The 22764-nt window shown below is 40.3% G+C and overlaps 1 protein-coding gene across 1 annotated transcript in view; it reads right to left on the reverse strand.

The window, feature by feature from the left end:
- LOC122797794 (cubilin-like) overlaps positions 1–22764 on the reverse strand; it is a 2156354-nt gene that overhangs the window by 535165 nt on the left and 1598425 nt on the right. The window contains 1 exon segment of the mRNA XM_044066315.1: positions 5079–5267. Coding sequence (XP_043922250.1) covers positions 5079–5267 — 189 coding nt within the window.

The raw sequence follows: 22764 nt of genomic DNA on the forward strand, positions 1-22764 counted from the left end.
TGGTTTAACCTGACAAAAGAAGAAAAGAAAGCGTTAATTTAATATGAGATTCTGATATTAGGATTATGAAAGCTGACAAAGGGGCTGGCATAGTGATTACGTATACTAGCAGTTATAATAATAAAATGGAAGCTATCCTTTCCAACAAAGTTAAATATAAAGTAGTTTCGCCTGAAGACATTTCCCAGAGCTTTCTTTCCATTGACAATACTCTTAACAGACTGTATTGAGAAGGTTTAATCTCAGAGGAAGAAAGGGAGTTTATGGAAGTGAAATTTCCACAGGTAGGCAGAATATTTGGGATCCCAAAGACTCACAAAGACCAGACAGACCCCCTCCCCAAGCATATTGTAGTATCTAGAAAAACTAAGACAGAATCTATTTCATCTCTCTTAGACTTTTTTCTGAACCCTTTGGTTCAGAAATCACAGTTCTACCTTAAAGACTCCTGGGAGTTTTTAAACGAAATCTTTAAATGCCCACCCACTTATGCTAATAGTGCTAAGCTCTTGGGAAGCAGACACCCTATGCAATATTGAAGGTTTTTAGTGTGTCAGTGTATACAAATGTTACATTGATGACATTTTTTTCATTTGTGAAGGTTATGAATTTGAGCTGGATAATTTTCTTGACAGGTTAGCCAGAGTATTAGTCTCTTAGATTTTACCATATCAGGTAAAGGGAATGAAGTTAATTTCCTTGATGTTAGTTTGGCCAGTGATCCTGTTTCTTTTAAGTTTTCTTCCAACATTCACAAAAAGAGTGCCTTTTGGAACAACTACTTAGACTTCTCTAGCCAGCATCCCCCTTTTATGAAGAGGAATATAGTTAACGGGCAGTTTGTGCGACTTAGCAGGATTGTGAGTGAGGATGATATTTTCCTTAAAGAAAGTCAATTTCTTAAATGGTTATTTTTTAGAAAAATATTACACAGAAAAATTGGTTAATGCCATCCTCACTGATATTACTGTTCACAGGCATAACAACTATCCTCCCATCCTTAAATCTGGTTTCAGTCCTAAACCCAGAGGTTCCTTGAACGACCGCTTCAGATTCCCTCTTCCCATTTCTCTTGATGAAGGGACTATTAGAGAGATATTGTCCAGGAACTGGGGAATTATTAACAGTAGCCCAGATTTGGAAAGAATCTTGGGTCCCAGTCCTAGCTTTTGCTATAGAAAAACTGTGTCCCTGAAGTCAGCTTTTGAAAAGAATACCCTCAATTACCAGTCTCCCTTCTCAGGGTTTGAGTATGTTCTGCTGTGGCAAGTATGTATGCTGCCCTTTCATTGCTCAAGGGGATGTTTTCAGTTTACAAAATCCCAAACTAGAGATTCAGTTTCAAGAAGCTTTTAATTGTAACTTCATGAATATAGTCTACCTTGCAGTGTCTGACTGTTGCAAAGAGTATTGTGTGGGCAAAACCAAAAAAAAAATTAAATGATTTTATTAAAGAACACAGACAAGCACTTAGAAAGTGAGACATGAAGAATGCTTTAGCTAAACATGCTTTTAATAATGCACAGTGCATTACGTTCTATTTTGTGGTTCTTGACCATGTTTCTTTGCCTTTTGGTGACTGCAATCCCCTTCTGGAAGTTAAAGAATTGAGATGGCAAGTTAACTTACAGGCAGACACGCCCCCCCCCTAGACTAAATGGGAATATTAATGTTAGAAGCATCCTTCACTGGATTAGATAGGGAGGACACCCCCCCCCCGAATGTAACATTTTTTCCCACTAGTTCTTTTTTCATTCCACCATTATTCTGATGAAGTCTGACTCGTTAACACCATCTTAACGAACAAAAGCGCTTAGTATTTTGATATTTTTCAGACTGTTTTGGATTTTATCTTGTGGATTGTTTGTATCAAAGCAGTGTTTAATGAAGAAAGGATTTTCTAATTTGGACTATTGGTCTCAGTCTCCTTATTGTGCCAGCTTCCAAGGTATTTTATTTGCTATAGAGTGAAGTTTAGTCTCAAAGACTGTGGACAGTTTTCCTGAGTTGTTTATGTGTATATATATATATATATATATATATATATATATATATATATATATATTAGCAACTGTCAAATGGCTGTTCCGCTAATGTTGGCATATATATCAGCAAGCAAACATTAACAAATTACTACACATTCTCTGAGACTATTGCTCAGAATAGGCAAGAAGGAGAAACAGTGATTTTTTCCGGGGGGCAAGCCATACTGTATCTCTTATAGCCTTTTCTACTTATTTATTCCAACTCTGAGACTGAACAATCCCCAGTGAAAGGGCATATTCCCTAATCTCAGTGATCATCCATTCTTGCACAATTGTTTATCAAAGTGTGTCGACAATGCAGAGGTTGATTTTAGCTAAAGCCATCAAATACTAAGGCATATCTATCTATCTATCTATCTATCTATCTATCTATCTGTTTATCTATGTTATCGTATCTAATCTTATTTATCTGTCTAGTGTACAAACACACACACACACACACACACACACACACACACACACACACACACACACACACACACACACACACACACACACACATATAGATATGTATGTATATATGCACCCATGCATATAAGATATATATATATATATATATATATATATATATATATATATATATATAGATATATATATATATATAGATAGATATATATATATAGATAGATATATAATATTACATTGCTTAATATGACATTATTACTTTTCAATACTGACTTAAGCAACTATTATTCAATATTCTTGTTTTAACTACTTTGGCTGGTGTTTCAATATCAATAGAAAATTGATCTACAAAAGCAGATGCAAATAGTCATGAAAACATAACATGTTCCATTGTTTCAAATGTATGTAAAACATAAAGTGATCACAAAAGAGACAGAGAGGATCATCTTACAAATTATGAGATAGAGGGAAACTTTATTAAGCTACAATAAATATTGAATTTCTTATGTTTACAAGGGAGCTGTTTAAAAAGGTAACCATTTGAAATAGCAAGACTCAGAATGAGTCTAATAATGTGCAGAATGACTATTCAGAAATCCAGATATAATATACTAAGTCCAGCATTGCCATTTATTAGAATTTTCCTTTTTCTGTAAAGTATGACAACCTTGGAGTTGTTATATGTGAGTTTGGGGTTGTGAGGGCTTGCCTCCTGTGACGATATGAGCAAGTGCCAACATAGCCAGCTGGAGGTTTGTAAAGAATGATATGTCCTTTGAATATCAAACTTGAATTATACTAGGTGCTTGTGTTACAAACGTATTAGAAATGTATGTCATTTGTATATGAAACTGAATATATCAACAGTACACCTTGCTGAAATGAAAGAAATGTACATGTATTTTTGCAACTGAATTAAATGTACCAGCTAGCTTACTTTAAGAAAAATAAAGGAACAATAAGCTGTTAAACCATTAGAATGGCACCCCACAGTGCTGAATATGACCAGAGACGATAGATCTGGCAAAGAGCCTTTGTTAATGAGCTCAGTGAAAAGAGGGGAGGCCCTGGGCACAGCCATAAACATTTAGGTCTATATAATGGCCGTCTCTGCTAAATTCCTGTCTCAGGTACAACTGGAATACTGTGAGAACCTAGAGCCAGGTGACCAGATGAGGTCATTCTGCCAACCCTCTTGGAAATTATATTTTAGATATTAGAGATAAATCTCAGAATATAGAGTATTCTGTTTGGGAAGCCTGACTAGAAAGACCCTCACTCACAGCATCTTGCCTTCTGGTAGTAAGTAACTTAACTGGGGAACAGTAATTCTTTCAGCTTTAGTAAGGAATAAAATGAAGCTTAGTTTAGAGAATGTTTTTCTTTATTTGTATGAGTCTGTCCATCCATGTTAATTTTAATATCTTCTGTTATTTGCACTCTGTGGTTTACTTTAAATATATGTTCAGTATTTTCATGTTCTTTCATTATTTATTATTTAATATATTTACACTTTTATCATGGCTAGTCCTTGTAGAAAGTATTTAACCTTTGAGAGAGCTTACATTTATTTGGTGACACTGTGTGGGCCACTCCAGAAGGTCTAGTCATCTTGGAGAACTATCATTTGTATTAGTATTAATATTACACAGTATAATTAGATACCCTTTGTAGGAACCTTATAATAACTGACTTGTTGCAGTGAATCTACCTTATAGTCTGGGCAAAGCTGGTAGAGTGGGTAGTCTGTGCCAGCCTTTCCCAGGTGTGTGTGTGTGTGTGTGTGTGTGTGTGTGTGTGTGTGTGTGTGTGTGTGTGTATGTGTGTGTGTGTGTGTGTGAAAATTATATTTTAAAGAGTGTGTGCATCACCTACTTGGGGCAGGGATATGAAGCACTGGGCTCACAGAGAGGGTACTGGAGGACTTGGCTAAGACACTCGGCTGAGGATCTAACTTTACAGCTGTACCAGTAGACAGTCTAATTGGAGATCTGGGGGGAGACACATATAGAGACATCTAGACCCAGAGCTGAGTGTGTTCCATGTGTGCTCTTAAGGGAAACTGTACTTGATGCATGGAGGTCTGCATCTGGAAATGTATCTGGAAGTGTATCTGTTTATATTCCAAGTGCATGTCCCTCTCCAGTGCCAGTGGTGAGGATTCAGGCTCCGTGATTACTGGCCCAGCATGGGGATGACACATATTGATGTCCCACACATATTGGTAGTAGTGGTGGGCATTACACCACCCACACTGAGGGTGTGTGTGTGTGTGTGTGTGTGTGTGTGTGTGTGTGTGTGTGTGTGTGTGTGTGTGTGAGGGGCATGCCTCCTGCAAACAGCAAGTTTAAAGGACAGAAGAGGTGTTCAGTATTCATTCTTCTCCTGCATTTTCAGTTTTTTTAGCTTGTTGGGACTCAGCATTGTGAGTGCTGATAGTTCAATAGGGAGACAATTTCAAATGGTCACTTATAATAACTGCACCAATCTGGTCACACAGAGTACAAATAAATACCTAGTTCTTTCTTCTTGCTAGCAAATGATAACCTATAAATTAAAAAAAATGAGTAAAACAAATGTACTGTTCTTTCCAAGAAGTAAATTATGTGAAGTTAACAAATCACTTACCAGCTAATGTATATTGTGCAATATAACCACTGTATGCCTTTGATGAATCAGTATAGAAATGGAGCAGCATGGATCCATAAGTACTCACAGGTCCAGGAAGTTGTGTACCACAAAGTGTGGCAACAGGTTTTCCAGAAATTGCTGTTCCCGAGTAGATTTTCAAGCCATCATAGACACATGTGGAATGAGCTGAAAACAATGAAATATGTTAATGATTTGCACCTTTAACAAGTAACCACTTTTATGTACTACAAAACTTAAGAGTATCCTCAATATATAATGAAAAAGACTGCCTTTTTTATCAAAAAATTAATTCTAAATAAAACTTGTTCTGGATGCTACCTATGATAATTCTAAATCAAGAAATGTTTATATTCCAGCTACATGAGAGTATAACTTGAAAAGTTCAGAGAATTCAGTACTATATTCAAACAAGGTACTAGGGCAGCCACGGTGGTGCAGCAGTTAGCGTTGCCACTTCACAGCAAGAGGTTCTCTGGTTTGATCCTCGGCTGGGGTGCCTTCTGTGCGGAGTCTGCATGTTTTCCCTGTGGTTGCGTGGGTTTCCTCCCACATCCCAAAGACATGCTGTAGGTGGATTGGATACTTTAAATTGACCCTAGGTGTGAGTGTGTGCATGTGTATGCCTTCAGTGGAAGGTTGGGTGTCAGGCTGGCAACTCAACTGTAAAACTGCACTGCCAATCATGAGCAAACAGGTGATCCTCTGTGGCGACCCCTAACTGGGAAAAGCCAAAAGAAGAAGATTCAAAAAAGGTACTAAACAGCAAATGAGCCATTACTTGATACAGAATGAATGGAGAGCAATATTTTTATCAGTGTCCAGATGACTGTCTCATGGTAATTTTCATGTTGAATGATTTGAACAAAATATTTTTTATGACAGGATTTCCATTTATACCTTTGTTATTAAATGTAAAACAGTACTTGAACAAATTATTTCATAAAATACAATGTGTTCAGTGATGACTTTTTCATTATGTAATCAAATAATAACATAGTTTCATTTATGTAATGAATTGGATAAGTGAACTTTTCCTTCTAGGACCATTTTCAACCAAACCCAGAGAGAGAGAGAGAGAGAGAGAGAGAGGTGTGAGGTAGAACTCTTACCAACATATCACTGTCCTGAACAAGTAACGCCATTGATCTCACTCAAATAAACCTTGCATTGGCAGCATTGTACTAAGGTGAACTTATACCTGTCAACCTCTTAGAGCAAGAAATCTGGACAAAGTAAAAAATGTTGTGGGGACAATGGCCCAAAAATAGGATCACTTTTTAAATATTGCTCTTAGTGACTTAGAAAGTTGATAGAATAACACATTTTGCATTAGCATGCATTTCTCTGAAGGGTATGAAGTCTGAAACTCAAACATCGCTCATTATTTTCTGAAGTCAATCCTCAATGAATTGCCAATGATTTGCCAGAAAAGCATAATTTTATGAGAAACAGACCACAAATATAGGCAAAAATCTGGACATTTTGCGAAAATCTGTACAGTTGAGAGGTATGGGTGCACTGGCCATGAAATGCCTGTAATTCCCTTCTTCTCTTCTTATTTATTTCTCAACTGAGTTTCATTAACTCTGGCTCATTTCTCCACATAATACAGTTGCAGTGATCCATCTAATATGGGTAACATTTTCACCTCCTACAAATATGATGATTATAATTATAGATCTGATATTATTAATCCTCATTCATTCCTTACGTATGGGTATCGATTCCGAGCTCGGAACTGAGTCGGCCATTTTCCAAGCTCGCGTCAGCTTTAAACTCTCGAGCTAAACTCTTACCCACAATTCCCCTCTCCCTGTTACCTCAGATTTCATTTGCCGCATTGCCATCCGGTCGTGTCAAGCTACTTCTCTTGAGCTAAGTACAGTCAATTGTTGTTTAATTGCTTTACAAATTACTTTTCTGTCAGAAAAGTTAATATTTTATTATCTCTTGCCCTATCACATCTAGCGTTCATAATTTCAGGTTTTCTTCTCTGTCCTTTACTTACTCTTGTTACCACGAGGTAATTTCTCCTTACCATCGTTGGTAATCCCTTTCCTTTCTTTTTCATACCTTCGGGTACTCTTTTGTACCATTGTTGGTATTTTTCCTTTTGTTAATATTGCAGATAAAAAGGGCAGTCTGGGATTTAAGCAGTGTTCTGATTGTGGACACAAACTGCCTACTTCTGATGCACACTCTTTATGTGATTATTGTTTGGGAGCTTCCCATTTGTCTGTTGAACCACCTTGTACTATATGTGATAACTTTTCTACAGAACTTTGTTAGAAAAGAAAAATAAACTGTTACTGAAGGGACTTTTAAAATCTCCCTTTTCAGAGGCTATTTCTTGGTCAGAGGTCTCAACCCCTCCTAAAGCCCATAAGAAAATGCATGTTTCTGCTAAGGCTAAATCCTTGCCTTCATCCCCGGCTGGGGACTCTCAACAACCAAAATCTAAAAAGGCTAAAATTTCAGCTCCAGAGCTCTCCCACTCAGCCCCAGTGCTTTCGGTGCCCAGACCTTCGGCACCGAAGCCTTCGGCTCCATTAGTGATTTTGGCTCTGTCCTCTTCTGCAGCCTTCTACATATCAGCACCGAGGGGCTCCTCAGGTTCAGACCTTCACCACTGTATCGGCAGTGACTGTTCAGTCGGCACAGACCTTGACCACGTCGGCTCCGAGATCTTCCTCAGAACTGAGGCATTTATTACTGACTCCAGTTTTGTCGGCACCGACAACTACTTCGTTACCGATCCCTGTGTTGGTGCAGACAATGACATCGGCACTGATGACTTCTTCGGTGCAGACTACAGTAGTTCAGTCTTTCTCGGCACCATTGCCCTTGGTGCAGTTAGATGAGATGGGCACCAAGTCTGCCTCTTTTGTGGACAGGCCTGTTTCTCCCTCTGTCTCTGTGAGGTCCACTAGAAGTCTTTCTGAACATGATGTGTTGCATTTTATGGACCAGGCATTCTTGGCCAGAGGTATTCCACCCCTCCAGGAACTATCCTTCCTTGGGAGGTGATCACCCATCTCCAAAGACACCTTCTTATTCTCCTCCTTCATTGACTTTGAAGTCCATGGATATAGTACAGTCTTCCCCTTCTGTGGTTCCCTTTATGGATCTCACTAAGGAACCGCAGTTGCCTTCATGGCAGGAAAGTTTTGCTACAACCCAGGATGTCAGCTGTGATACACATAGCTTGCTGCTCCACAGCCATCCAGGGACTCCGAGTCAGCAGGCTGAGCCATATAGGGGAGGAGTGCCACCTGTCCTTGACATACACTGCCCTCTGGGTGGACCAGCCTTCCAACTGATAGAGAAGGCTTTTGCTGCTGCTGGCAATACCGGACTGCCTATACCTCTGACCGCCTCTGGTACACTGGTTTCACAAGTTGAACATAGCAGACACCGGGTGCAGGGGCCTCAGGACATATTGCCCCAGGAATCCCCTTTTCCATTGTCTTCCCCAGCTTCTCCCACTGAGGAGGTCCACCGGAAAAGTTTGTGTAAGAGGAAGCACATGGACTCCACAGAGGAGTCTCTCACTGAAGACATAGATTTCGATGAGGGGGAAGGATCCCCTTGGACACCCTCTGAGGTATCATTTGGTGATATCCTTGAAATCCTGAAACTGAGAGGTGACTGGCAGCCCTCTAATCTGACCCCTGAGAATCTGTGTTCCTGCAGGCTTTTTGCATCTAGCCCCCTACCTCCTGGGTTACTCCACCTGCTGATGAACTTGTCAATTTCATCATGCAGCATGCTTGGAAAGCCCCTGATACTGTTGAAGCTATTCCCCGGAGGCCAGATAAGATCTTGTCCCCTCCTGCTTCAGATCCCCATTGGTCCAAAGGTCTTCCTGTAGATGCTTTGGTGGTGCCAGCCGCAACAAAAAAGGATCTGGCAGAAGAAGAAAGCCAGACTGTCCATCCACCTAACAGAGAGTCCCGGGCCCTGGACAGAATAGGGAAGCACACTTTTGCTTCAGCAACCTTTGCTATCAGGTCCTTGAATTATATGGCACATTTTACCAGGCTTCAAAGGGATCTGGTTTCTGAGCTCTCTGAAACCTTGGCTGGTGCAGTGTCTGATGAGGTCTGTGACAAACTGGCCTCTCAGCTGGCCACCATTGAGTCTATATCGAACTCCTCTATGCGACTGATATCTCATACATCAGAAGGAGCAGCTAGAGTGGCGGGTACAGCTGCGGTCTTGAGACGACATGCCAAGATGCGCTTGTGCAATTTCGCGAAACTTTTTAAGTATTCCTTTCTTAATGCCCACATTGGGCCCTCCTCGTTGTTTGGGCCCAAAGTTAAAAGCACACTGGCCAGATGTGAACAAGATGGCAAGACCCTTTCTGCCATAGGTGTCCGTTATTCTTCCCCTCAACGTGCTTTCTCCTGAAACCAAATGAGTGGGAAGATATGGTTCAAGAAATCTCAGGGTTCTTTCCGTGACACACAGGCCGAGTTCTCCATCAGAAGCAGAGGGGGAAACTCACAGGGAAGATGCCCCTTTCGGGGCAGAGGGGGACTGCGTAACCAGGGTTCCAGGGATTCTTTCCCTGGTCAATCCTACCAGTGCTCCTGAAGAGCAGCCCAACTCCTTTCCTCTGGAGGTGGTTGGAGGACATTTCTCCTTGTACCCTTCTGCCTGGCTAACCATCACCACCGATTCTTGGGTACAAAGGATCATAACCAGAGGTTATCATATCCCCTTCGATCTTTGTCCCGTCCCTTCGAAAAATCTTCCCGACATTCCACCCAGTCAAAGGGAAGAAGCAGCACTAGAGATAGAAAAGCTGTTAAGAAAAAGAGTCATCCAAATAGTCCCTCCAGACCAGATAGGATCTGGATTCAACTCAAGACTATTTTGGTGCCAAAGAAAACCGGGGACTGGAGACCAATTTTGGATCTCAGTGTATTGAACAAGTTTGTGAGAGTACAAAAATTCCGGATGGTCACTATACAGTCTATCCTCCCGCTTTTGGAAAAAGATGATTGGATGTGCTCTATAGATCTTCAGGCTGTGTACTACCACATAAAGGTGGACAGGCCATCACGAAGATTTCTGCGCTTCCATGCGGGAGCCAGTCACTACCAGTTCAGAGTACTGCCGTTCGGACTCTCTACAGCCCCCAGAGTGTTCACAAAGTGCATGGCAGTTGTCACAGCTCATTTGCAACTTCAAGGATTCCAGGTGTTTCTCTACCTAGACGACTGGCTCATTTCCGCCCCCACCAGACATCTACTGGAAAAAGCCCTGGCATACTCTCTCCTTGCTGCTCAAAGGCTAGGCATAACTATAAACTGGAAGAAATCCAATCTCACCCCATCTCAGTCGAGGGAATTCATAAGGGTTATCTTGGACACAAAAAACTGCAGAGCTGCTATTCCAGAGCACAGAATTTTAAGGATAAAACAACAACTAATTCCAATCCTCTCAAAGGAAAAAACACGGCTCATTCAGTCCTACAGCTGTTGGGTTCCATGGCAGCCTCCATCACCATTGTTCCCCTGGCCAGGTTTCACATGAGGCTTCTACAATGGCTACTGCTCACCCAATGGTATCCTTTTCAGCATCCTCTTTCAGCCATGATTCAAATAACTCACAGGTGCAAACAGGATTTAAATTGGTGGATGTCACACAATCTCTCTCAATGGTCTCGCCCCCTTTCCCTCCAGCAACCCAAGGCCACAGTAACCACGGATGCCTCCCTGATGGGGTGGGGGGGCTATGTCAGGGACTGACAGTCCAAGGCACTTGGTCCCAACCGGAGGCCCATCTGCATATAAATGTTCTAGAGCTGAGGGTGGTGCTTCTGGCGTTGCAAGCATTTCATCCCCTGCTGCCGTCTGGGACAATTGCGATTCAATCAGATAACATGGTGGTTGTTTGGTACATCAACAAGCAAGGTGGAACCAAATCTTACCCCATTTGTCAAGAGGCCATGAGGATATGGCAATGGGCGATGGCTACCAACCATTTTCTTCTAGCAACGCACATTCCCGGGAGTTCCAACGTGATAGCAGACAGACTCAGCAGGTGCATTCTGCAACCCCACGAGTGGTCCCTAAATCCCTTGATAGCAACGGAGATCTTCCACCACTGGGGTCATCCTTGCTGCGGCCTCTTTGCATCCCCGGCCAACTACAAATGCAGCGACTACTTCACCCTGATTCCCACTCTGGGACAGTCTCCCAGGGATGCTCTAGTCCACGATTGGCCCTCTGGTCTTCACTACGCTTTTCTGCCATTTCCTCTCATTCCCCAGTTTCTGAAGAAAGCCTGGTGGTTGAAGAGCAAGGTAATCCTCATAGCATCATATTGGCCATGACAGATTTGGTTCCCATTCCTTTGGCCTCACCTACTAGATCAACCATGTTTCCTCCATCCAATCCCGGAGTTGATCTCACACCCACAGAACCTGATTCATCCCAGCCTGAACAGCCTGAAGCTAATAGCTTGGCTACTCCAATTCCTTTGATTACCAGGCAGAATGATCTTTCTTTACCAGTACGTGATATTCTCATTGCTTCTCATAAGTTCTCCGCTAGAATTACTTATCTGAGCAAGTGGAAAAGATTTACCTGTTGGCTGAAAGATAAACAAGTAGACCCCTTTTCAGCACCAGTGTCGATAATACTATACTATCTGGCTGACCTGTTTCAATCGGGTCTATCGGCCTCTACCATTAGACTTCATTTGGCTGCAATTTCTAATTTTCATGAGAGCGTCCAAGATTCCTCTCTTATGTCCCATAAATTGTGGAAGACCTTTATAAAAGGTGTGAATCATCTGAAGCCACCTTTTAGAGAACCTGTTCAACCATGGGATTTATCACTAGTTCTACAAGCTTTGACAATGGCACCTTTGAACCAGCCTCTTCTTGAGATCTCAAGTATTTGTCATGGAAAACCTTGTTTTTGGTCGCTATTACTTCTGCCAGACGTATTTCTGAACTTCAAGCTTTATGTATCAAGAGTCCATACTTGATTTTTCATAAAGATAGAGTGTCTCTGAGGACTAATCCGTCATTTCTGCCTAAAATGATCTCTGAAATGTCCATTAATCAAGCCACTAAATTGCCAGTTTTCTTTCCTAACCATTCAAACAGAGGAGAGTATTGCCTACATACCATTGATATACACAGGCAAATCCATTTTTACCTAAACAGGACTAAACCCCTTTGTAAATCTGACCAGTTATTTTTGGCCTTTTCTGGACCTAGATTAGGATCAGCTGTTGCTAAGGTCACATTAGCTAGATGGTTGAAGGACTGTGTGACCTTTATTTACACACAATGTAATATTCCGTTGCCTACTACCATGAAAGCTCATTCTACAAGGTCGGTGGCAACTTCTGCTGCCTTCCATGCCAGAGCTTCTTTACATGACATCTGTGCAGCTGCAACTTGGGCTATGCCTCATACCTTCATCAATCATTACAAATTGGATTTTGGCCTCCAGGAGAAGAGCATCTTTCATTTCTATAGTGCTCAGGAATGTCCTTCCATGAGAGCCTCCCAGGAATAGAGGTAGCTGGGGACTCTGTCCCATACGTAAGGAATGAACGAGGATTAACAATATCAGATAAAGAAGTTATGTCTTATCATAATGTTCTATCTGCATTGTTGATCCTCGTTCAGTCATTACGACCCTCCCTCCTTCCCCCTCCTGTGGTTTCTAGTGGATCTCACCATCCGATTCTCTTAGGTTATTTGACCAGAGGTAGCCTCTACCTTCTTTAACTTGCAAACTCAATCTGAGGTAAGAGGGAGAGGGGGATTGTGGGTAAGAGTTTAGCTCGAGAGTTTGAAGCTGACGCGAGCTTGGAAAATGGCTGGATTGGTTCCGAGCTCGGAACCGATACCCATACGTAATGACTGAATGAGGATCAACAATACAGATGGAACTTTATGGTAAGACATAACTTCATTTTCATCAACATTTATAGTATAATCCATGGGCAAGACTGCTTACACACTGACAAGTTACTGCAGTCTACCACTCAAGCTGAGCTGCTAGGTTATATATTTAGCATTAAACACTTTCACATAACAGATGCTGCCAAAAAGTGACTTTTCTTATAGTCAGTAAATTCTTAAAATAAACCTAAGTGGCTGCAACTATCTAGATGCACCTTATAGTTGCAACGATGGTAAAATTCTGCCCAGAGTGCATATAAAATTTGTTACTGATTGACCCTGGGAGTCAAAGCCATAGTGTGGTGATGTGGGCAGGCAGAATCCACACTACGTCTACTATGCCTCTGTGAACTACAACAATTCATAGACAAGAATCCCAGTTATCCAAAGTGGCATGCAACACACCTCCAATTTTCTTGAATAACACCCAAGAGCACATGGTACAAGACTGTGCACAAGTTGCCCCTGACTATGCAGGATGGCAGGGTGCTATGTAGTAAACTAGCATTACGACAAGCAACTTAGGAGGGGATACTAGATTTTAGTAAATAGTTGTATAGTCATTATTAGGGTCTAGTGTACATTTTCATCTATCTGCTATTGCTGTGCTGTGGCTCTGACTGAGGTAAGATTCATATAAATGTTTTGATCCACAGGCATGACAAACAAACACAAATTCCAAGTAGTCCACAGCAAATAGGTAAAAACAAACTGGATTTAATGACGAAATAAAATGTAGGTAAGCGCTTTCCCGGTAAGCTTCATCAGATCTAACATACAACTCAGAATTCATCAGTTAAAAACAGTAAGTGACCAATCAATTCAAAGTGCATCTGAACACATTAAATGCCATCGTAACAATATAATACAACATTAAAAGAGAAATTAAAAAATAAAAAAGCTAACATATACAAATATAAACCTTCGTATATAAAGCTTCATATCTAAAAATAAAGTACATTCAGATATAGTCCTAAAACCATTCATATATGTGTGATTAAGTAGAATAGCAAATACATTTAATTTCTTTCTCAAAGGTCTGGCTCTTAGGGCAGGTTGTAGTGATACACTGTCATTCAGCCCGGGAACACAATGTGCTCTTAATATAAAGATCCATTTAAGTTCTGCCTGATATGTCCTATTTGTGAGATCTCCCTTACTAATACTTTCATGAACTAATTCCAATACTTGAAACCTAAAAGTATGTTCCATGCCACTATTTATCATGTGTTTCGCTAATGCACTATAATTCATACCCTACGTGCACAACAGAAGGGATCAGGAATGCACTCACCCAGACGCCTATTGGTCTTGCCCACATAAAATGAGCAGCATTCATTACATAATGCCAAATATACTAAATTCTTTGAAAATCAGTCAGCTAGGGGTAAGTGGGAAAACTTCTTACCATTACTAGGATGTATAAAGAATCCAGATTCATCAATACAGGAGCAAAAAGAGCACCTATTGCATCTTCTCATTCCATATTCTAGTCTCACTCGATCTAGTTGAATAGTTGCTTTGGGATAGCACAACCTTTGTTTTAATGATTTCTTGTTCTTGTACCCAAAGGACAGTCTAGCGCCCACAAGTATCTGTATTTGTTGGTCTGTACATAGTACTGACCAATGTTTATAAATAATATCCCTCATTTTCTTGTCATCACTGGAATAAGTTAAACCAAAAATATGGTACTTTCATCTCCATTCCTCCCCCTATTTACTATCATATCATAATTTCTTTTCATGTGATGAAAAATATGGCCTCCCACTCGTGTTTCTACAGTACCTAACATTTTCATGGGAGTTTTCAATCTCTCTCTCATTATAGCCTCTGGAAATAAAATCAGTCTTCATCCTCAAAAGTCCTCTTTCAAAATCTTCATTTCTATCATGTAGATGATGTGTTCGCAGACTCTGGCCTTTCAATGTATTTTTAAAAATGTGCCGTGGGTGCATGCTCGTACGATGTATGTATGTAGGTCTGTAACAATCTTTCCTATACAATTCACTATGAATAATATTGCCTTCACTCATTTTCCATTTAATATCCAAAAATTCAATTGATGTATGAGAGAACTTGTATGAAAACTTGAAGAAGGTGGTGCTCGAGTTCAAATCAAGAACATATTGTTCTAATTCAGTAGTGGTGCCCCCCAGTACAGGAAGAGGTCATCTATAAAACAACGGTAGAATAAAGCATGCTGTCTATCTAAATCTAACTTATCCATGATCTCCTCTTCTCAGGCCACCATAACCAGGTTGGCGTAGCTATTGGCACATGAAGTGCCCATAGCTACTCCAGAAACCTGTAAATAGTAATGATCGTTTAGATATGAAGCTTTATATACGAAGTTTTATATTTGTATATGTTAGAGTTTTTATTTTTTCATTTCTCCTTTAATGTTGTATTATATTGTTACTATGGCATTTAATGTGTTCAGATGCACTTTGAACTGATTGGTTGCTTACTGTTCTTAACTGATGAATTCTGAGTTGTATGTTAGATCTGATGAAGCTTACCGAGAAAGCGCTTATCTACATTTTATTTTGTCATTAATTTCAATTTGTTTTTACCTATCTGCTGTGGACTACTTGGAATTTGTGTTTGTTTGAAGATATTAAAAGAATACTTTAACATGGTGTGAATCATGAGAACACATGGTGCCAGACCATGCACCTATACAAATTAAGGTTTGTAAGCAAATAAAAGATTACTGTGACAATCAATGGCATTTTACAATATTACTTCCAAAAAAGAAGCTATTTAATCAGTGAGTAGATCAAACTTTAACTGAAATGTTACTAGAATTCAATCTAAGAAGTAAGGAGTTTGCAGACATTGGGACAATTGTAAATTAAAGATTAAAAATGGGGTCACAATAAAAGCAAATGAGACATGGAATCATTACCACAATTGGTATGTAGATGGCATTACAGCTGAGTGACGTCTACAGGCATTTCTGTAGTTACCTCCTACTGCTGCTCTAGGCGTCAAGTATTTCTTGTTCATATTTGCATTAATAATTCCAAACCCATGCTACATACAACGTATCAGAATATTTTATCTTGAAGCATATATGATTGCAAACACAATTGTATTGATATATGACCTCTGTCAATAAGTATTTGTTAGAACTGTAAGATGATAATGTCATTTTTTAAAGGCTGAAGCCACACCCACTAGGAGTTAAAGGTACACACTCAAAAGAGCTCTACTGGACGGAATGAGTTAAAAAGTAAAGGATTTACAGCAGTGTAAAAGAATAAATGGAACATAACAGGATGAAGAGCATGTAAAAGAAGCTAGAATGTCTCCAAAAGTACACAGAAATATGTTTGAACACAATGATTTAAAACAACTATTTTGTGACACTAACTGCAGAACAACCAAATTACTGCCTCAACATTTCAGGCAACAAAAAAGATGAAAGGATTATAACTAAAATCAGACATAATGAAAACAGTAGAGTAGAAATGGGCACAGTTAGAATAATGAATATAATGGCAAATGGTTAAAGTGCTTTATATAGACAAGATGGACAGGTTGAGAGAAAAACACAAGAAATGGCAACATATCTGAAACAGTTTAAAAAGTAGAGAGATAGATATTGCTGACAGACAGATATTCTAGCTTCTTTTACGTGCTCTTCATTCTGTTATGTTCCATTTATTCTTTTACACTGCTGTAAATCCTTTACTTTTTAAAGTCATCTACATACCTATTGTGGTAATGATGCCATATCTCATTTGCTTTTATTGTGACCCCATTTTTTATCTTTAATTTACAAATGTCCCAATAAAGGAAACAAATTAAATAAGTAATAAGAAACCAGACGTGTAGGAAAGACTCCTGGAAGTGATGGAATTCCAATAGAAGTATTGAAAAAAAGAAAGAATATGAGATTATAAAAGTGTGTCAAGTAATTTTAACAATCTGTGGAGCTGTGCATTTAACTTGGAAGCAACAGTGGTAATTTTACCAAAGAAAGGGTAGGATCATCTTGATCCTGGGTCATAAGTATCCATTTCAAATCTGAATAATGATTACAGAGTTTTTGTGATGATTTTGTCAAAAAGAATGGCAAAGATAATACCAAGACAATAAGATCTGAATCAATGTGAGTTTACAGAAGACAGACAAACATTTGACATTTCAACTCTCATGAGCCGAAAGGATGCGCTGGACAATAGTAATAATATACTGCTGTTAATAGAGGTGGACATCTAAAAATTATTTGACAGAGTGAGTTAGGAATTTATCAAGACATATTTTAGATGTTTGGTGTTGCACAGATAAGGATGGCATTAATATTAAATACCTAGAGAGAAGCTCATTCTCAGGTGAATTGTGATGTGAGCTGTTTAAAGCATTAAGTCTTATGAAGGGAACTAGTCAGGGATGTCCACCTTCATCATTAGTATCTGCTTTGTATTTTGAACCATTAGTCAGATACATACGGTAAACAAATATAACTGGATTTAACTGGTGCAATCCATCCATCCATCCATCCTCAACCCCTTTTTTCTCCATTTTTGCACATGAAGTTGAGGTGTCACTTCAAAAGTGACAGTCATCTAGAGCCAAGGTTTTATACCACTGAGTGACTAGCCCCGCTGTGGTAGTTCATCTGTACCACTCACTCACTCACACAAACACACACGCACACACACACACACACACACACACACACACACACACACACACACACACACACACACTGGCACCAACAGCCAGTTTAGAGTGTCCAATCCACCTACTGCATGTTTTTGGAATGTGGGAGGAAACTGAAATGCTAATAAGTAAATAGCCATTTTTGTGGATGACAGTTAATCATTAATTTTCATTTGTCTAACAGGATAGTCTAACTGAGTCAGCAAAAGCAAACCCCTATTCAGTGGAGGCTCAGGAAGAAAAAACTCCATATATCAATATGAAAAAGACAAGATACACAAAAGATGCAAAAAGTTACAATAAGTTTCCTAGTAGGATAACATAATACAGAATAAGTTTATTAACAAATTCGAGCAAAAGCAGGAGATAATCCTACAGATTTATAATTGCATTGATAATTTCTCACAATTACATATACAATGCTGATTCTGGCAAATTAATTTTAAAATCAATCACATTCATATACAATTGCATAGCAGTATCAGAGCACAATAGGGATAGTAGGTGCAATGTAGTACAGAGTATAAATAAGGGAAGTGGAGAGGTATCCTCAGGTAATAGTCAGATTGTGTAGTGAGTAGTAACCAAACAGGTGTGCAACTCGAACGACACACAAAAAAAGGATTAATCCTAAGAATGTCGTGGTCAGCAAAGCAACCAATAAAACCAGTGGAAAGAACATTATTAAAATAGAACATGAGTAGTTAAGTGCTTTCATCCATCCCTGGACTTCATCAGAACTAACAGCTTTTATACAAATCCAGTTTAAATAGGTCTTCAATATGGTAACAGTCCAGTTAAGTTAAGATAATTAAATTAATTAAGTACTGCTAGTTAATAGACTTAACTCCACAAATAGATGTACAAAACTCAATTAAGCCTCGCCTCAATTAATTGTTTTCCTCACAGCCTGTTCTTAGACTTAGAGCTGCCAAATTATAAAAATATTTTATTCTATAATTATTTTATTGTTAGTGCTTGAAGCATGAATTTTGAATTTTGTGAAATCACTCCCATTCAACTATTTAAATTTATTGGCCATCCTACTACATTCCATAGTACCAGAATACAAAAGTGACCACCCCTTTCAGTCTATTTTGCTGTTTTAAAAATAGTGACTCTCCACTAAAGCTTAACTTTTTAGACGGGTAAAACTTAAGTTACCTTCTTTCCCATCTAACTTCTCTAGTGCACACTGCAGTGGTTAGGATAAACCATTTTTTTCATCTTACCTTTAAGCATCTATTGCAAGACCATCAGTTATTGCAGCGCCCACATTCTGCCTCTCGGTAGTCATCTTGGGATTAGTGCTTCTATCTTCTCCTGTTGAGAGAATAAGTGCAGCTACATTATTTCCTGGAGACTGCTGATCACCAGAATCTTAATAACTGCTTTATAGGTGACAGCTTGGAGTCTGTGCTTATATTCTGATTCTGGTGAGAATATGAGCAGAGTGCATTGATTCCTGACTCTTTATGGTTGGAAAGTGAGTGTCTGTGCTTAATGTACCTGCTTGATTTGGTTGCTATTTGAGGCATCTACCAGAAAAAGGCTCCAAGCCTGCAAACCCTTGCATCATCTGGGACAAAACTGTGGATCACTAACCAGGCAGTAGCCTGCTTCTCTTCTTGGGATTGCTGCTAACATTTTGCTGCTGGTGAGAGAAGAAGCAAAGAAGTATTGTATCCCAACAAAGTGAAGCTGTGGTGAAACCAGCATTAGTAGTAACCATTCATGCAACTCCCCTCTTTTCATCATTCTTGACAAGTTAATTCTTTATTTTTCAGTAAATACTGCTTGATTTCTTTCTAACTTCAAAATATCTGCCTAAATACTTCATCCTTAAATTTTCAGGGTCTATGTATTAGTTTCCCCTCAAATGTTTGGCAGTGCTCTGTACAGACTCAGACAATTTGAGTGACATTTTTCCTGTAAAAGGAATGTATAACGAAACAGCTCCAGTACTTGGTAATAATGACCATCCCTCCTGGCATGTCTAAAGGTCAGTTCCCTGTGCTTTCTCCTCTTAACCTGGTGAACTTGGGCATTCTGAGGCAGTGTAGAAACTTCCTCATGTACACAGACAACCCCCTCCTCTTACCTCCCAACACTCAGACTTGTGAGAGATGCTCTTATATATCCAAATCGGAAGTCATGCACTCTCAAGGCAAGACCGGAATAGTTGGTCAAGAGGAGTTTCAACACCTGCACCACACCACATGCAACACATAGCCCTCCAGAACACCCACCATCACAGCTCTCACATAAAAACAGAAACCACACACCCACCTTCAGGGAGGCTCTCAATTGAAATCTACCTAAACAGCAGAAACTTCCAAGGCAGAAATGCACTTGATCGCCACAACACAGCACATACCACAAGACACATAGCTCACCTACACAGCGTTCCCCTCAATCTAAGCCCCTAAGGCAAAACAGCTTGCCCAATACACTAACCATAGGTGACTCGATAGAGAGGCACACTGATGTCCCACTCAATAGATTTTATAAGGAGAAGGTAACAGTCAGCTGTCTATCAGGAGCCAGACTCCAACACATAACACACGCACTCAGGTCATTCCACAACAAGTGCAAGTATGACTTTGACACTGTCCGTGTGGGTGTGATTTACCTGAGATGCACCTCCTGGGGCTACATGAAAAGAGACATGTAGGAGCTCTTGGATTATGAGGTCCAGGCAGGTATGACCCTAGCCCTGAGCAGCATCCTACCATCGCCCAGAATGATACCACAGTTCAAGCAGAAAATGATTGACTTCAAGAATTGGCTAAGTTTCTGCTGTCATTCTAAGGGGATCCAGCAGCTGTCTGCTTGGGATGACATGAGTGACACACCTCGATGCTTTGCCAGAGATGGCCTCATCTGTCACCCCTGAGTTTCTGGATACTGGCAAAGCTCTCGCCACCCCTATAGTGCCTTTTTTAGGAGTTGTTCCAAAGACAAAATTACCACAATAACAGCTATAAATGCAATCTGAGGGTCATGCTGCTCAATTTTTGAAGTCTAAATCTTAAGATTCACTTGCTCGAAGCACTCCTGAAAATGGAGAACATCAACATTTGTGCTGTAAAGGAGACCTGGTTTAAAGAAGCAGAAACCACCCTTGTGCTATCAGGTTATAACTCATTCCACACCTTTTGGCCCCAGAACATGGACCAAAGCTCCAAAGGCGGCGGTGTCTCCATATTCATAAAGGATAGGGATACCTCCAGAAAAGTAGCCCAGCAGAATGCATCTAAGAAACTTCAGGTGCAACTAATATTGGGCAAGCTTGCTATAGGTCCCCAACCATGTCCCAAGACTCTCACTCCACATTCCTAAGCACCCTGGAAACTATTAGGGTCCAACCCAACACTCTCATATTAGGTGACTTCAACTACCCCTCCATCAACTGGGAAAACTACTCATGCATCAATACACTGGCCCAATGCTTCCTGGAATTCATCAGTTCCAATGCCGTTGACCAGTTCATTCTTACCCCCACTAGAATAAGCAACATCCTTGACCTGGTTATTACTAACATGGGCAACCGTTGCTCTACACCAATAGTCAATTCCTCCCTGGTTAGATCTGACCACAAACTAATCACCATGGAAATCCACATCTCACCCACCCCCCCTCACCTGCAAAGGTAACCACCATGAAAAACTTCTCCAAAGTTGACTTTGGGCTCCTGAAAACAGAGGTGGCTAACTTCATGCCACCCATGTCAATGGAAAATAGATGCATGACTGCTGAATCATTCACCAATGCATCGTACGAACACATACATAAATGCATGGAACTAGCCATACCCAACAGAACCAAGACGCTCTCCTCCAAAAAAAGTAAGCCAATCTGGTGGTCCCCTGCATTAATAAACTCTACAACAGAAGGAAGAAACTGTTGCAGAAAAAGATGATGTCCCAAAACTGGAAAAACTCCCTTATTAGTCTCAACAAAAAGTTGAGATCCCTCATCAAAACCTCTAAAGCCAGCTATGAAGGCAGAATTGTGGCAGATGCTAAAAACAACCACAAAGCCTTCTATAGTTATATCAAAAATCTCCACAGCAATACTCAGGTTTGCTCTGCATTACTGCACAATGGTACCTCCTATACTGAGCCAACAGATATTGCCAACATACTGGCCGACAGATTCAGTGCCAACTTTATCCCTCTCTCCCCCCTAAAGGACCAATCACAATACCAGAGGAATGTCAGGCACCCAGCATTACTGTAACACAGGTTAAAGCTGCATTGTCCAAGGCCAAGAATACAGCTTCCATGGGACCCGACAATATCCCTGGATGTGTTCTACATAAACTACAAAGTGAACTGACACTGCAGCTGTGTGCTCTGTTCAATCATAGCCTCACTTCAGGCTTTGTCCCTACCAAATTGTGCACTGCTACAGTCATCCCTCTCCATAAAGGGGGAGCGACTACAGAGTCTGGGAATTATTGCCCCATTAGCCTGATGAGTCTGATATGTAAGGCTATGGAGCACATCATCATGGACTTAATTAACAAGGCTATAGGGAATCTCCAAACTCTAGATCCCATGCAATTTGGTTTTGTGAAAGTAGATCATGCCTGCTCAACCTGGTTGACTTCTTTGAGTCAGTCACCAGAGCTCTGGATGAGGGCAAGGCAGTTCATACAGCTTAACTCGGTCTGGACAAGGCCTTTGATACCATTCTCCACTCAGGAATTATTGATAAACTCACCAAACTAGGCATCAACTCCTATATCACTAGGTAGGTTGCAAATTGGCTGACAGAACCCACAGTGTGAAAGTAGCAGACTCCAAGCCAGACTGCCTACCAGTCACGAGTGGAGTCCCACAGAGATTGGTCCTGGGTCCTCTCCTGTTTGGCATCTACTTCTCAGAAGTCCAAGCCAACATGGAGGGATGCTGGCTGACCAAGTTCGCAGACAACTGCGAGCTGGGAGCCATTACTAACTCCCCAAGTAATGCAGAAATCCTACAGAAAGGCCTCGCTGAGACCAATGACTGGTGTTGAAACCATGTCCTTAAGCTTAATGCCAAA

The sequence above is a fragment of the Protopterus annectens genome, chromosome 3.part1, assembly GCF_019279795.1.
Source record: "Protopterus annectens isolate FY-2018-M chromosome 3.part1, PAN1.0, whole genome shotgun sequence".
NCBI lineage: Eukaryota > Metazoa > Chordata > Ceratodontiformes > Protopteridae > Protopterus > Protopterus annectens.